Raw genomic sequence first — 17,606 nt, 5'->3', positions numbered from 1 at the left:
TGACTGGTTTCTTTCATCTAACATAATATTTTCTAGGTATATCTACAGTGGAGCATGTCAATACTTCATTCCTTTTCATGGACAAATAATATTCCATTATATGAATATCATATTTTATCCATTCATCCATTGATGGACATTTGCGTTGCTTCCACTTTTTGGCTATTATGAATAATGTTCCTGTAAACATTCATGTATAAGTTTTTGTCTGGATATACCATTTCATTTCTCTTGGGTATCTATCTACCTAAGAGTGTAATTTCTGATCATACAGTAATTCAGTGTTTTACTATTTGATGAACTGCCAGATCGTTTTCCGTAGCAGTTATACCATTCCACATTCCTACTAGCAGTGTAACAGGGTTCACATTGTACCAAATCCTAACTACAATTATTATTATCTTACTTTTTGATTTTAGTCAATGAAGTAGTACCTTTCTGTGGTTTTGATTTGCATTTCTCTGATAACGATGTCAATTATCTTTTCATGAGCTAATTGGTTATTTGCATATCTTATTAAGAAAGATATTCCTTCAGATCTTAATTTTTTAACTCAGTTGTTTTCTAATTATTGATTTTTTAAATTCAGTTGTTTTCTAATTATTGATTTGTATGAGTTCTTTGTATGTTTTAGATTCAAGTCCCTTATCACATATATGATTTGCAATTATTTTTTCCAATTCGGTAGACTGTCTTCTCACTTTATTTATAGTCTCATTTGAAGCACCAAAGTTTAAAGTCTAATGAAATCCTATTTATTTATTTACTTATTTGAGGGAGACAGTGTGTGAGTTGGTAGGATAAGAAAGGGAAGGACAGGGAGAAAGAATCTGAAGCAGATTTCATGACTGAGTGGGGAGCCCAACATGGGGCTTGTTCTCAAGCCCCTGAGATATGACCTGAGCCAAAACCAAGAGCTGGACGCTTAATCAACAGAGCCATCCAGGTACCCTGAAATCCAATTTATTTATTTTTTTCTTTGCTGTTCAAGTTTTTAGTGTTATATGTAAAAATCCCTTTTATTTATTAATTATAGCTCCATAAAGCTAGGGGAAAAAAATCTTAGCAAAATCCAAGGTCATGAAAATTTACCTCATATTGTCTTAAAAGTGTTTTATACTTTTAGCTCTTACAATTAGGTTCTTGATCTATTTTGAGTTAATTTTTGTATGTGTGTAAATATATATATACATATACATATATATATATATGGTGTGTGTGAGGTAAGAGTTCAACTTCATTCTTTTGCATGTGTTTTGGCACTGTTTATTGAAAAGACTATTCTTTCTCCACTGGATAGTCTTGGCACTTGTCAAAAACCAGATGACCATAGATGTATAGATTTATTTCTAGAATCTCAATTCTATTCCACTGATCAATACGTCTATCCTTGGTACAAGTGCCATACTGTTTGATTATTATTTTGTACTGTTTTGAAATATGGAAGTGTGTGTATTCCCACTTTGTTCTTTTTTCAAATGTCTCTTGCTTTTACTAATACTTTTCTGTGTTTTTTAAAATAGAAAATCTATTTATAATTTTTCTTTACAGTTTCCAAAGCACTTTCACATGCCTCATCTCAACTGAACTTCACATCATATTTGTTACATAAAGTATATTCCACTTAACAAATAAGCAAACAGGAACAAAGACCCCAAGTAACTCGCTTAAAGGGAAATACCATGTAAGATAAGCTATTAAAAACATATACTGAATGATAAAGACTTATGTACTGAACACTGTACAAGGCACTTGGATGTCTTTTAAAATGAAATGAGATAAAAGTGAGATAAAGTACCTGCCCTCTAGGAGGGGCTGATAGTCTAGTGCAGTGGTCTTCAACAATTTTGCTCATGCACTCTCTACAAGAATTTTTAAAATCTATGTATTAAATTGACAACTATATGAAAATTTTCATCACAAGTTTAAACTGTTGCAAAAGACATAATTTCCAGTGTATTGTATGTTACATGTATTTGTCCTTTAAATATATTTTCATCAAATTGTAGAGCTACAGATTTGGCTGATACAATATAGAAAAAATGCCTGCTATTAACTTAATGACAAATCAATCAGCCATCATCAAATTCACTTTCTGTTAGAAAATGTCTGATACTTTATGTGTCAATTTAACTGAACATATTAATGCAAATCTTCATGACAAATACCTCTCTTCTGAGTTACAATTCTAAGATAGACATATTTGATACAGGAACCTTGACATGAGCTGGTTGCTAGGATGACAGAAAATGAAGTACCTTTTAATATTTCCTGATTTGCCATCAGAGACCCCCTCAGAACATGCCTTCTTGAATGAACTTTTTTTGGGTGACAAACCTGGGGCAATATAGGACTTGGGTGAGTGTATGGTATGCCTTTCTTTTACAGAGTTGAGGGATAGAAAAGGTAAGACTGTAGAAGCGTTCTAAGGCATTAATTTTAGTAAAATCCAGGATCTGGAAATTAATCTCCTCAAAACTAACCAAGTCAATGTGCCTCCTAAGAGCCTTGGTATAGTGCTGAAGATATTCATATCTTAGTTGGAGACCACTTGTCTACTGGTCACAACTGTGAGGAAAATCCAGATCTCCTAAACCTAGGAGTTTAGTACTCTCTAACAATATACTCACTTATAAAAAAAAGTCAACAACTTTCCTTTCAAAGTCCAAACTGCTTCTGTCTCTGCAGATAGGATTTAAGGCAGAAACAATAACACACCTGGCATTAAGTTGTTGAGTCTCCTAAAGTAATTCTTCTAAAATAAGCTAGAAGGTGTGGGGGGGGGGGCAAGATGGCAGAAGAGTAAGGGACCCTATTTCAACAGGTTCCCTGAATAGAGCCGGATATCTACCAGACCACTCTGAACACCTATGAAATCAGCCAGAGATGTAAGAATATATCCAAATCTTTCTCAAAAGAATATCTCCCGTAGTTGGTTTTGTGGTATAAAGCAGGGAGCTGCGATTCTGCAGGCAGATATCAGAAGTTAAATGGAAGGTGGAGGGAGCCTCCAGGATCTTGCACCACTAGAGCACAAAACCCTCCCGTGCTGGGGACTGGGCAGAGACTTGAAGACCTGGAGCACTGGGAAAGGACTTTAGAGCAGCCCCCAGACTGAAACCTGGAGCTGCGGGGTGTGTGTGGGCAAACTGACAAAAGCTGGTGGTGCACAAAGGGAAGAGACGTGCCTAGACTAGGAAGTGAGGGCTGGGAATACTGGTGTGGGGCACACAACCAAGGATGTTGCAGTTTTTAGCAGCACAGACAAAAATGGAGGCAATGTGGTTGGAATGTTTACGGAAAAACAGGCTGCGATCTCTCTGTTCTGAGACAGAAGTTTGGATATGGTCACTTCTGCTCTGACACTCAGAACAGACATAGAAAGCTGCCAGGGAAAGCCACCATGGAACAAAAGCCCCCCAAAACTGGTTTGCATTGAGCCTATCCCCCACCAAAGGGGGGCAAGGCAACTCTGTCCTAATAGGGTTGCCTGAGTAACAGCCCAGCAGGCCCCTTCCCAAGAAGACAGGCTAAGAGAACAACAGGCCAACAAACCCTAAGGTCCCTATAACACAGGTGTTTTCTTGCTTGGGTTGTGGGCAATAATTTGCATTAGGTAAATTCCCTCAACTACCCCTCAACAGAATAACTAAGAGGAGGAACCCCCAAAAGAGGAAAATTCAGAGACTGTGACCTCTGCCATAGAACTAATGGATATAGATATAAACAAGATGTCAGAAATAGACTTCAGGGTAATAGTTATGCAGATAATAGCCAGGTGCGAGAAAATCATTAATGGCAACATATATTCTCTAAAGGCAAAAGTGAGAGCTGATCTGACGGAACTTAAAAATGCTAACAATGAGACCCAATCTAATCTAGATACTCTAACAGCTATGGTAAATGAGACAGAAGAATGAATTAGTGATCTAGAAGACAAACTGGTAGAAAAGAAGGATCAGGAGGAGGTCTGGAGAATGAAAACAATGTCAGATTATTGGGATTCCTGAGAAGGTGGAGAGAGAGAAGACTAGAAGAAATATTTGAGTAAGTCCTGAGAATTTCCCTAATCTGGGGAATGAAACAAGCATTCGTGTCCTAGAGGCAGAGAGAACACCTCCCAAGATTAAGGAGAATAAACCAACGCCTAGGCACGTAGTAATAAAACTCACAAATCTTACAACCAAGGACACCGTCATAAGGGCAGTTAGTTGGGAGAGATTCCTTACATAGAGGGAGAAACATCAGAATAATGTCCGACTTGTCCACAGAGACCTGGCAAACGAGAAAGGGCTGGCAAGACATATTCAGGGTACTGATGAGAAGAACATGCAGCCAAGAATACTTTATCTGGCAAGGCTGTCATTTAGAATGGATGGAGAGATAAACAGCTTCCAAGACTGGCAAAAACTGAAAGAATATATGACCACTAAGCTAGCCCTGCAAGTAATATTAAAGGGGGGGGTTCTATAAAAGGAAAAAGACCCCAAGAGTGATATAGAACAGAAGCTGACACAGATAATCTGTAGAAACAAGGACCTCACAGGCAACATAATGACAATAAAATCTTATCTTTCAATAATCACTCTCAATGTGAACAGCCTAAATGCTCCCATAAAATGGCACAGGGCTGCAGAATGGATAAAAAGACAGGACTCATCCATATGCTGTCTACATGAAACTCATTTTGAACCTAAAGATACATCCAGACTGAAAGTAAAGGGATGGAGAACCATCTTTCCATGCCAACAGACTGCAAAAAAAAGCTGGGGAAGCAATTCTCCTACCAGACAAATTAGATTTTAAGCTAAAGACTATAGTCAGAGATATAGAAAGACACTCTATCATTCTTAAAGGGTCTATCCAACAAGATCTAACAATTGTAAATATCTATGCCTCCAATATGGGAGCAGCCAGCTACATAAGCCAACTATTAACTAAAATAGACATATTGACAATAATACCTTAATTGTAGGAGACCTTAACACTGCACTCTCAGCAACAGACAGATCATCTAAGCAGAAAATCAACAAAGAAACAAGAGCTTTCAATGATACACTGGACCAGATGGATCTCATAGATATATACAGAACATTCTATCCTAAAACAACAGAATACTCATTCTTCTCAAGTGCACATGAAACTTTCTCCAGAAGAGACCACATACTGGGTCACAAATCAGGTCTCAACCGATACCAAAAGACTGAGATTATTCCCTGCATATTCTCAGGTCACAGTGCTTTGAAACTGGAACTCAATCATAAGAAAAAGTTTGGAAGAAATTCAAACATTTGGAAGCTAAAGACCATCCTGCTCAAGAATGTTTGAGTCAACCAGGAAATCAAAGAAGAACTTAAACTATTCATAGAAACCAATGAGAATGAAAACACATCAGTCCAAAACTTATCGGATATGGCAAAGGCGGTCCTAAGGGGGAAATACATAGCCATCCAAGCCTTGCTCAAAAAAAAAAAAAAAAAAAAAACCAGAAAAATCCCAAATATACTATCTTTACACCTTAAAGAACTGGAGGATCAACAACAAATTAGGCCTAACCCACACATGAGAAAGGAAATAATTAAGATTAGAGCAGAGATCAATGAATTAGAAACCAGAAATACAGTAGAACACATCAACGAAACTAGAAGCTGGTTCTTGAAAGAATGAATAAGATCGATAAACCACTGGCCAGATTTATCCGAAAGAAAAGAGAAAGAACGCAAATTAATAAAATTATGAATGAAAGGGGAGAGATCAACACTAACATCATGGAAATAGAAACAGTAATTAGAAATTATTATCAACAGCTATATGCCAATAAGTCAAGAAACGAAGAAGAAATGGATGCATTCCTGGAAACCTATAAACTCCCAAGACTGTAACAGGAAGAAACTGTCAACCTGAATAGAGGAATAACCAGTAACGAGATTGAAGGAGTGATCAAAAACCTCCCAAAAAAGAAGAGTCCAAGGACTGACAGACTCCCTTGGGAATTCTACCAAATATTCAAAGAAGAAATAATACTTATTCTCCTGAAGCTATTTCGAAAAACAAAAACAGAAGGAACAGTTCCAGACTCTTTCTATGAGGCCAGCATTACCTTGATCTCAAAAGCATGCAAAGACCCCATCAAAAAGAATTTCAGACCAATATCCCTGATGAATGTGGATGCCAAAATTTTCAACAAGATTCTAGCTAATAGGACCAAATAGTACATTAAAAGGATTATCCACCACAACTAGGTGGGATTTATCCCGGGGATGCAAGGGTGGTTCTCATTCACAAATCAACCAATGTGATAGAACACATTAATAAAAGAAGAAAGAAGAACCACATGGCCCTCTCAGTTGATGCAGAAAAAGCATTTGACAAAATACAGCATCCTTTCCTGATTAAAACTCTTCAGAGTATAGGGACAGAGGGGACATTCCTCAATTTAATAAAATCCACTTATGAAAAATCCAGTGAATATCATTAGCTGAGAGCCTTTCCCTTAAGATCATGAACACGACACAGATGCCCATTCTCACCATTATTGTTCAACTTAGTACTAGAAGCCTTAGCAACAGCAATCAGAAAACAAAAAAGAAATAAAAGGTATTAAAATTGGCAAAGAAGAAGTCAAAAGCTCTCTCTTTGCAGATGACATGATACATTACGTGGAAAACCCAAAAGACTCCATCCCCAAATTACTCGAACTCATACAGCAATTCAGTAATGTGGCAGATACCAAAATCAATGCACAGAAATCAGTTTCTTTCTTATACACTAACAATGAAACTGTAGAAAGAGAAATTAGAGAATCAATTCCATTTACGATAGCACTGAAAACCTTAAGATACCTTGGAATAAACCTAACCAAAGAGGTACAGATCTATACTCTAGAACTACAGAACACTCATGAAAGAAATCAAAGACGACACAAAAAGATGGAAAAACATTCCATGCTCATGGATTGGAAGAACAAACATTTTAAAAATGACTATGCTGCTCAGAGCAATCTATACTTCCAACACCATCCCAATCAAAATACCACTGGCATTTTTCAAAGTGCTGGAACACATAATCCTATACTTTGTATGGAACCAGAAAAGACCCTGAATCGCAAAGGAAATGTTGAAAAAGAAAAACAAAACTGGGGGCATCACGTTGCCTGATTTCATGCTATATTACAAAGCTGGGATCACAAGACAGCATGGTACTGGCACAAAAACAGACACATAGATCAAGGGAATAAAAGAGAACCCAGATATGGACCCTCAACTCTACGGTAAAATAGTCTTTGACAAAGCAGGAAAAAATATCCAATGGAAAACAGGCAGTCTCCTCAATAGATGATGCTGGGAAAATTGGACAGCTATATACAGAAGAATGAAACTCGGCCATTTGCTTTCATCATACATAAAGATAAACTCTAAATGGATTAAAGACCTCAATGAGAGATAGAAATTGATCAAAATCCTAGAGGAGAACACAGGCAACAACCTCTTTGACCTTGGGCTGATATCCAAGATCTATAAAGAACTTCTCAAACTCAACACCCAAAAAACAAATTATCAAGTCAAAAAGTGGGCAGAAGACATGAACAGACACTTCTCCAAAGAAGACATACATATGGCTAGCAGACACATGAAAAAATGTTCATCATCATTTGCCATCAGGGAAATTCAAATCAAAACCACACTGAGATACCACCTTACACCAGTTAGAATGGCAAAGACTGACAAGGCAAGAAACAACAAATGTTGGAGAGGCTGTGGAGAAAATGAAACCCTCCTACACTGTTGGTGGGAATGTAAGTTGATACAGCCACTTTGGAAAACAGTGTGGAGATGACTGAAAAAATTAAAAATAGAGTTATCCTATGAACCAGCAATTACACTATACTGGATATTTACCCCAAAGATACAGATGTAATGAAAGAAGGGCCATATGCACCCCAATGTTCATAGCAGCAATGTCCACAATAGCCAAACTGTGGAAAGAGCCAAGATACCCTTCAACAGACAAATGGATAAAGAAGATGTGGCCCATATATACAATGGAATATTACTCAGCCATCAGAAAGGATGAATACACAGCTTCTGCATCAACATGGATGGGACTGGAGGAGATTATGCTAAGTGAAATAAGCAGAGAAAGTCAATTATCACACGGTTTCACTTATTTGTGGAACACAGGAATAGCATGGAAGACATCAGGAAAAGAAAAGGAAAAATGAAGGAGGAGTAAATCGGAGGGGGAGATGAACCATGAGAGACTATGGACTCTGAGAAACAAACTGCGGGTTTTAGAGGGGTGGGGGTGGGGGGATGGGTTAGCCCAGTGAAGGGTATTAAGGAGGGCACATATTACATGGAGCACTGCATGTTATATGCAAACAATGAATCATGGAATACTACATCAAAAACTAATGATGTACTGTATGGTGACTTACATAATAAAATAAATAAATAAAAATAAAATAAGCTAGAAAGAAATAAGAAATCATTGCTTCCAAATAAAAATACAATGATATCTGGTATTATTTAAAGACAATACCTCCCAACCAAGACCAGCTACAAAATCTTCATATGCTTGACTTCCTCCTGTATTGGTGAGAATTGAATGTTTGTCTTCTTGTCCTTCAGCAACATAAAATACTGCAATCTTGTGGGTCTCTCGACTGTAAAACAAAAGGTAACACCATTCATTTAATCATTAATTTATTCACTCACCCAATAATTAAGTCCAATGTACAAAGTATATGGCAATAAAAAGATGAAAATGAATTAAATCTTGTAATCTACTGATGAAGGTATGTAATTATAAGTAAAAATTAGAAAAGTTATAAACTTGCCAGTAGAACGAAAGAAAGGTGTGACTACTTTTGACTGGAGAAACAGAGAGACACTTAAAGGAGACAGTAACACTGAGTTGAGTGAAGGCAAGTGAGTCTGACAAATGAAGAGGAAAAAGAGAGGAAAGACATGTGAGTGCATGAAGCATCTGAGGAATTACCTGTTGTACAATGTGGCTAAAATCCCAGAATTAAATGGATGTATTTTAGAAATAAAACTAAGCAGGAGTACAGAGATGACTGATAAATGATCTATTTCTTCAAAGGGCAGAATAAGAAATTTATACACAAATATTACAGAATTATATGGAATAAGTGAAAATCTCTTAGACATTTTCTTTTTACATTCTTTCAAATTAAAAATGTTAATAAAAACAAATTTCTCATATGACATTTGGCTTTCCAAGTTAACTAGGGCACACTACCTTTGGTCTAGGATGATTTAACAAAGCTAATGAACTTTAGGACCAGAGGTAATGTTTTCACTACTATAATATGTAGAAATTAGGAAGCAAGCAAAGAAACCAGATCCAACAAGTAAGAACTGAAATTATTTTAAAAAGTTAGATAACCAGATTTTCCTATCTTGAGGAAGTTGTAAGGTCATGATTGTGGGTTTCAACATCAGTAACTTAAAATCAGGAACAAAGATTATTAGCTACTTTCACTAATGGCAATATTTCACTTTATGGTGGGAACACTTAGGCAACTTTTGGTATATCCATTGTATTGTTAAGATAATCTAACCTAAATAATAAAATAAAATTGGGGTGTGCCTTCCAGAATTACAAAATAAGTATCTCAGTGGACCCTTTCTCAAGCAAAACAATTTAAGTGGTGAAAATGATTTCTATAAAATCATTTAAATTCTCTGCATATTGTCCTAAGGGCATATAGCAAATGGAAAAACATTTATTCAAGAAAACCTACCAAATCTAGTAAGAACAGAATGAGTCTTTGGCATCTGAGCCACGACTGCTCCCTTACCTCAACCCTTTACTTCACATTATACCTTTACCCTAGGCATTCTACTCAGACCAAGATAAGGGTTCCCTCACTCCTCCAGTTCCCAGACTGGGAATATGGTTTCATCCTGAGAGAAGAAGGCTGCTGGCTGTGTTTCTCATCTTCCCGAGATCCATGCTGCACAAGATCTATTCCAGGCAGCTATGACTGAGAGAACTACATCTCCCTTAACTCAGCCAGTTCCCTCTCTTACAATGGAAGCTCTAGGTGCAAAAGGCTGAGTCTGTGCCAATTTTCCCCACTCTAGCTTACCAGTAGGCTAGAGGTTACATACCAGTAGATGAAAGCTAAGAAGATGAAGAACTGCCAATCCTTCCCTAACTGTTCACTTATTGAGTGAGGGTGTTACTCCAGGAAATTCATAGGAAGATACAAAAGATCCAGAATATCCATAACTATCTTGAAAAAGAAGACAAAGTTGGAGGATTCATAATTCCCAAATTTAAAACTTGCTACAAAGCAGCAGCAATCAATGCACTGTGGTAGTGTGGTAAGAAGTGACAAACACATGTATATGGAACAGAATCTTATATTTGTCATCTATTGCTTTTCTCACAAGGATACCATAACAACTCAATGGGGAAAGAAGAGTCTTTTCAACAAATAGTGCTGGGGCAACTGGATATGTACAAGCAAAATAAAGAAGGTGGACTGTTACCTTGCAACTTCCTACCTCACACCAAAAACAACAAACAAAAAGGACATTAGATCTTAATATAAGGTTTAAAAATATAAAGTCTTATAAAAAAGTTTATAAATCTAGTATCCATAGCAAAAAACTGTACATGAATGTTCACAGCAGCATTATCCATAATATCCAAAAAGTAAAACCAACTCCAATGTCAATCAACTGATGAATGTATAAACAAAATGTAGTATACTCATACAATGGAATATTACTCAGTAATAAAAAGAAATGAAGTGTTGAGACACACTGCAGTATGGATGAACTCTGAAAACACTATGCTAAGAAGCCTGCCACAAAAGACCATATATTGTTTGATGCCTTTTATATGAAATGTCCAGTACAGGCACATCTATAGAAATAGAAAGTAGATTAACATTGTCTAGAGCTGGGGAGTATGGGAAGAGGATCGCTGGCGGTAATGGGGAGTTACTAGTAATGGGTAAGGGATTCTTTTTGAAGGACCTAAAATATTCTAAAATCAGGTTGTTGTGACAGCTGCACAACCCTGTAAATATACTAAAAACATGTATACTTTTAAAATGAACAAAATGTGTGGTATAAGAAATACATCTCAAAAAAAAAAAAAAAAAGGAAGCAGTATATCACAAGAAAACTGTTAGGAATTTAACTTGGAAGCATGATCCACTACATGTAAATTTTGATCATGGCAGAAAGGGAACTTCTCAGTGTTCTTACTCTGTTTCCGTTTCACAATCCAAGTAATTCTTGGATTATTTAAAAAAATTTTTTTCAGGTATAGGGCTATCAATTAGAACTCATAAATCACAATTTATAAAATTAGGAAGCCTTAAATAGAAATGTTCACCTAGTACTACATAAATCTATTAGCAGGAAGAAAGGTATGTGCCATGTAGGAAAAAAATAGGACATAAATCTTTACTGTTGGGGTCCATTATCAAAGGAATGAGACTGAGACAAAGTGAAGGTTATGCAAAGCCTTATTCTATGCCAAGCATTAGAAGTTAGACTGACCAGCCAGGGGAATGAGACTAAGACAAAGTGAAAGTTATGTGAAGCTTTATTCTATGCCACGCATTAGAAGTCAGACTGACCAGCCAGGGCCGCCTCCGAAGAGAGCGACCCCCTCCTGATCTCCCAGGCTGGTTTTATAGGGCATAACCGCAGACCCAAGGTACGTGGCTTCTATTGTTAAGGCGTTTACTCCCGGAATCGATACCTGGAACCATACCAGGAACTACGGAGGCGTTTATTCCCGGAATGAAGTCCGTGGATGTAAACAACAATATGGCTACCAAGGCAATATGGAGTTGCTCTGGCTAAGCAGGCCCTAATAGTTAAACAGGTTTTAATATTAAATTGGCCCTAACATTCCCCCCTTTTCTTTGGAGATTAGTCAATTCTTTGACTATTCAGCCAGTTCTTGAGGGTGAAAACAGGCTGACCTGAAGTGTCATTAACCTTGAGTGTTGTTCCATCCACTGTTTTTCTGATTTTCTATTGGGCTGTTTTAGGCCAATGAAGTGTCCCCCGGCTGCTGCTGAGTAGGAACAGGGTTAAAAGTGACCAAGTTATGAAACCCTTTTGAGTCTTAGTTTTAGTCCACAGTTAGTGGGGTCCACCGGCAGTGGCTCCCATTTCTGTTTTCGGCTCATTTGACGTGACACGCATTAATCCAAGCCCTGATGCCTTCTACTTTCACTGCCGTGGGGGTGGTCAGGATGACAGTGAATGGTCCCTTTCAGCGAGGCTCCAAGTTTTTCATTCGGTGGTGGTGTATCCAAACCAAGTCTCCGGGTTGGTAAGGATGCGGTTTTATTTCCATCTCTGTCTCAGTGTAGGCAGCTCAGATCCCTGCGTGGGCTCTTTTTAAGACAGACTGTAGTGCCTACAGTGACTGGAGTACAGACTGATCAGTCATTTCCATTAGGGCAACCTCTTGTAGCCGTGCGTAGAGTGGAGGGGGTCTCCCGAACATTATTTTAAATGGGGTAACCTTGTTTAAGTAGGGTGTATATCGTGCCCTAAGGAGGGCGAAGGGAAGAAGGTCCACCCCTTCATCGCCAGTCTTTGTCAAGGTCTCTTAATTTAAGAGAGGTCTCTTAATTTAAGGTCCACCCCTTCATCGCCAGGATTAACTTTGTCAAGGTCTCTTAATTTAAGAGTCCGGTTCATTTTTTTATTTGTCCAGAGTTCTGGGGCCGGTAGGCACAGTGTAGTTTCCAATTAGTGCCCATGGCCTTGGCCAATGCCTGTGAGACTGAACTCACAAATGCAGGGCCGTTGTCTGACTCAATCGTGAGAGGCAACCCAAACCTAGGAATTATTTCCTCTAGCAGCTTTTTGGCTATCATTCCTGCCATTTTATGTTTGGCGGAAAAAGCCTCTACCCAGCCTGAAAAGGTATCCACAAAAACTAACATATACTTGTGTCCATACTTTCCCTGCTTTATCTCTGTAAAATCTACTTCCCAATAAATTCCTGGTTTCCTTCTTCTTTCTCTTTTTCCTCTTCCCATCCTTGTTCCTCCCACATTTACCGCCTGACATTGAGCACATTTACCAACCACATCCTGAGCCATACACCCTAATTTAGAAACCTGCAACTGTTTACCCACGAGCTCCTTAAGCTTGTGTGTCCCTGAATGAGTGAGCTGATGTATTTGTCTTACTAATTTTTTTCCTAGTCTTCGAGGAAGAATTAACTTACCTGCCCTAGTCTTAGCCCAATCCCCTTCATAGTCTAAGTTAGTCCATTTTTGTAAATATTTTAAATCTTCCTCTGAATAATCCGTTTTTTCTGGTAGGGCTGGAGCAGGGAGTGTAACCAGTTCTTCAGCCGTTTCCCTGGCTGCTTGCTTTGCTGATCGATATGCTAATTGGTTTCCTTTTGAAACCAGATCAGTCCCCTTTTGGTGCCTGGGGCAATGCATAATGACCACCTCTTTCGGGTCCCAAATAGCCTGGAGGAGAGACAATATTTCTTTTCTGTTTTTAATTTCTTTTCCTTCTGCTGTTAATAGGCCCCTTTCTTTATAAATAGTCCCCATGTATATGGAGAGTAGCAAATGCATACCTGCTGTACCTGCTGTCCATATAGAGGTTGGCGGTCTTACCCTTGGCCATCTGCAGTGCCTTGGTGAGTGCAATCAGCTCCACTTTTTGCACCGAGATTCCATGTGGCAGGGCCACCTTCCAAAGCTCCTGTTCAGGAGAAACCACCGCAGCCCCCGCATACCTCTTTCCATTGGCCATGTAGCTACTCCCATCTGTGAACAGAGTCATCTCCGCATCTGGGAGGGGAGTGTCTCTGAGGTCAGGCCTTATTTCTGTGATCTGGGTTAGGACCTCCCCGCAGTGGTGTGGGTGGTCAGTTAGCTTTTCTGGCAGTAACGTGGCTGGATTTAGCACCGCCGGGGGTCTGAAAATCACTTTTGGTTCATTGAGGAAGAGGGCTTGATACTCTGTCACTCGGGCGTTTGTCATCCACCTGTCTGGTGGGGTCCGGAGGAGGCCTTCAATAGCGTGAGTAGTGGTCAAATGAGATTTTGACCCAAAGTCAATTTGCTTGCCTCCTTGACCAGGAGGGCCGTGGCAGCAATTATGCGGAGGCAAGGGGGGAACCCAGCCGCTACTGGGTCTAGTTTTGTTTTTGCTAAGATAGGCTACTGGCCTTTGTTAAGGCCCCAGAGTCTGAGTCAAAACTCCTTTGGCCACCCCTGCTTTTTCATCTCCATACAAGTGGAAGGGCTTGGTAACATCTGGGATGGCCAGTGCTGGGGCACTCAGTAAGGCTGTTTGTAATTTTCGAAATGATCCTGCCTCAGCTGTCCACTCTACCGTAGTGAGTCCTCCCTATTAGTTTGTAGAGGGGTCGGGCCATCTCCGCGAACCACAGTATCCACAGTCTGCAGTAGCCCACTGTTCCAAGAAACTCCCTCACTTGTTGGGGCATGGTGGGGCGGGGGTATCGGGTGATCACCTGTTTCCTGGACTCAGACAGCGAACGCACTCCCTCGTGGAGATCAAAGCCTACATAAGTGGCGTGGCTCTGACAGAGCTGTGCTTTCTTCGCTGACACCCGATACCCTTTTTCCTGCAGTCTGTAAGAGTTTTCGTGTCTCCCCCCCCACCCCCGCAAGCATGACTCATAGTCCTCAGCAGCTATTAGCAAGTCATCAACATACTGTAACAGAGTGACTGGCAGGTTGGAGGTTCTGTACTCACGCAAATCCTCGTGAGGGTCTCATTGAAGATGGTGGGTGAATTTTTGAATCCTTGGGGAAGTCTTGTCCAGGTGAGCTGGCCCTGGAACCCTTCCTGTGGGTCAGACCACTCAAAAGCAAAGAAGGGTTGAGACTCCCTTGCCAAAGGTATTCAGAAAAATGCATCCTTGAGATCCAAGACGGTATACACAGTTCTTTTGGGGCCTAGGAGGGAGAGTAGGGTATAGGGGCTGGGCACCATCGGGTGGATATCTTCAACCCGTTTGTTAACTTCCCGCAAGTCCTGAACGGGTTGGTACTCCCCAGTTTTAGCCTTTTTGACAGGCAGTAAAGGTGTGTTCCATGGAGACTTGTAAGATACTAGGATCCTGTCTCCTCGGAGGCGGTTAATATGTTTTCTGATCCCTTCCTTTGCTTCCCAGAGGAGGGAGTACTGCCGGACTCCAACAGCCGTATTGTTGCTTTTAACTGTACCACTATTGGAGGTTGTCCCTTGGCCAGGCCAGGAGGTCTCCCTTCTGCCCAGACTTCGGGAAATTCGACCTATAGGGTTTGGAAAAGGCTTCTTTCCCTTGTCTCCTCTGGTTTTGAGACTGGCTTGTAAAGGAGATGCTCATCTACTGCTGCCACAAGCATCTGCACAGTGGGTTGTCCCGAAGTCACAGTCATGTCTCCTTCCAAGAACTGAATGCCAGCCCGTAGTTTGTGGAGGAGATCTCTTCCCATCCAGTTATACAGGGCATTATGAGGACCAAGAATTGGCTACTCCCGAGGCCAAATTTAAAGTCCTTTCTGTTGTCCATTTCTGTCTTTCTGTGCCATTTGCCCCTTGTATCCAGACTTCCTCTCCAGATAGTTTTCCTATAGGCTTTAGTAGTGATGAAAATTGGGCTCCCGTGTCCACCAAAAAATCAATTGATTTCCCTTCCACCTCAATTTTAACCCGAGGTTTGGGGAGGGACTCCGAACCATGGCCCCTTCAGTCTTTGGTGACCAGCATTGCCGTTTTCTTCTTAGGGCACTCTCCGGCCCAGTGTCCTTTTTTCTTGCAGTAAGCACAATGATCTGAATCTAAGCCTTCCCACCTGCTTTCTCTGTGTTTAGGCTTTTTTTTTTTTTTTTTAAATTCCCATTGACCATCTCCTACCTGCCTTTTTCTTTTCCATTGACTTTTTTTTTTTCCTGTCTCCTTCCCGCCTCATGTAATGTCAAAACTTCAACTATTTTTTAGTCTGTTTTTCATCTTCTTGTGTATCCCTGTTGTTAAACATCTTTTCTGCTATTCCCACTAACTCAGTCAGATTCTTCCCTTCAAATCCTTCAATTTTCTGAAGTTTCTTCCTTATATCTTGGGCTGACTGACTGGCAAAGGCAAGATTTACTGCCCTCTGATTTTAACATTTACTTGAATGCATCACCAATATAGATTTGCCATGACACAGGGCTTTAGTCTTCCTTCCTTAAATACTATGCTTCATTTGAACAGAAACATTTTACAGGAAAAGATTTATTAGTCTTTTTTCCCTTCTTGTGAATAAATCCATCAAAACTGATATAATATGATCAAATTTTTAACATATTTCAATGAATCAGTTAGGCACAAAACATGTTTACCAACAGATTTAAATATTCTTCGTTTTTTTTGCAGTAAGAAGTCAAAAGCACAAACCTACACCAAGTACTCAATGCTTTAGCATTTTATCCCATTTGGTTAAGACCTAGATGTCCAACAAATTTAATTCCATTTGTCATCCAACCAAAACTTTGAAGTTTCAGGTTACCAAAGACTTTGAAAGTTACTTTAACAACTACCCATTAAAACTTTGAGACAGACAATTAACCATCAGTTCAGTTATTTCTTTGCTAACAGATTTTAACAAATAGCATGAGCTTATTTGACCTTCAGTAAACTTTGAAGGTTCACATTTACTGCTGTAACTTTAAAGACATGTCTATCTTAATTAAACCAACAAACTTAGTTCAAATACTGATTTAGGTTTCACCTGGACCCACTCCACTTTTAATGTTTACCTGAGACAAGGGTGGGAAGATCTGGAGTGGGGGGTGTTAGGTCCAGGGGCTGCTCTTCTTGTTTCTTGATAGTGAAGAGGGAAGGAGCTGTGGTGCAGGAAGCACCAACGGTCTAGAGGCCAGTTATGCAGGCCGCACCCAAGTTGGTGCAGAAACAGAAGAGGGAGTGCTGCCAGAAGGCAGAGAAAGGATTCCCAGTTTTAGAGAGTTTTCCTGGGTAAACCCTGTCACCCAACTGGGTGGTTTTACCTTGAAAATGCTTGAAATGCTGGAGAACAAGACTTAGGGGTATCATAGGTCCCTTACTTTCCGCTTGCCCCATTTCTCCAAACACAACAAACAACACAACAGACAACAAAAAGACAAGACAAAAATAACTGCAGACCAGACCCAGCAGCCCTTCCTCAACCAGATATCAAGTCTAAGGGTGTGCAAGATATAATCCCAACTCAAAAATACAACCTGACACTGGTGGGGATTTTCTCGGTCCCCTGACCGCCTAGGGGGACTCGAACCCCCTGGCAGGTCCCCTGACCACCTAGGGGGATTTGAACCCCCTGGCAATCTCCCAGTGGAGGGATGGGGCATCCCCGCATCCACTCCAGCCCTGGGGAGCAATGCTGCGTCCAGCTTCCCCCTGGTGGGCTATACCCTGGAGCTCCGCAACCAGACAGACCAGATCCTGCAGGATAAAATCTCGAGATCTTACCTCCGGAGGCTTTTCACAGAAATTCTGATGCTGACTCAGTTCTTGTCCTTTAATCGCAGACAAGCCCCCAGAATGTTGGGGTCCATTATCAAAGGAATGAGACTGAGA

At 40.0% G+C, this 17,606-nt stretch overlaps 1 protein-coding gene across 15 annotated transcripts in view; it reads right to left on the bottom strand.

Moving 5' to 3' along the window:
* Positions 1-17,606, bottom strand: part of RALGAPA1 (Ral GTPase activating protein catalytic subunit alpha 1) — a 252,205-nt gene that overhangs the window by 65,138 nt on the left and 169,461 nt on the right. For all 15 annotated transcript variants that reach the window (XR_004384235.1, XM_032871260.1, XM_032871259.1 and 12 more), the window contains one exon: positions 8,542-8,665. Coding sequence is in view for 14 of the 15 variants with exons in the window: in XM_032871260.1 (XP_032727151.1) it covers positions 8,542-8,665 (124 nt within the window). In the remaining variant the exon portion in view is untranslated. The remainder of the gene's footprint in view (positions 1-8,541; positions 8,666-17,606) is intronic.

The sequence above is a fragment of the Lontra canadensis genome, unplaced genomic scaffold (genome assembly GCF_010015895.1).
Source record: "Lontra canadensis isolate GAN:19392208 unplaced genomic scaffold, GSC_riverotter_1.0 scaffold42, whole genome shotgun sequence".
NCBI lineage: Eukaryota > Metazoa > Chordata > Mammalia > Carnivora > Mustelidae > Lontra > Lontra canadensis.
The sequence above is the reverse complement of the archived record's forward strand: the minus strand, read 5'-3'. Positions and strand labels throughout refer to the sequence as shown.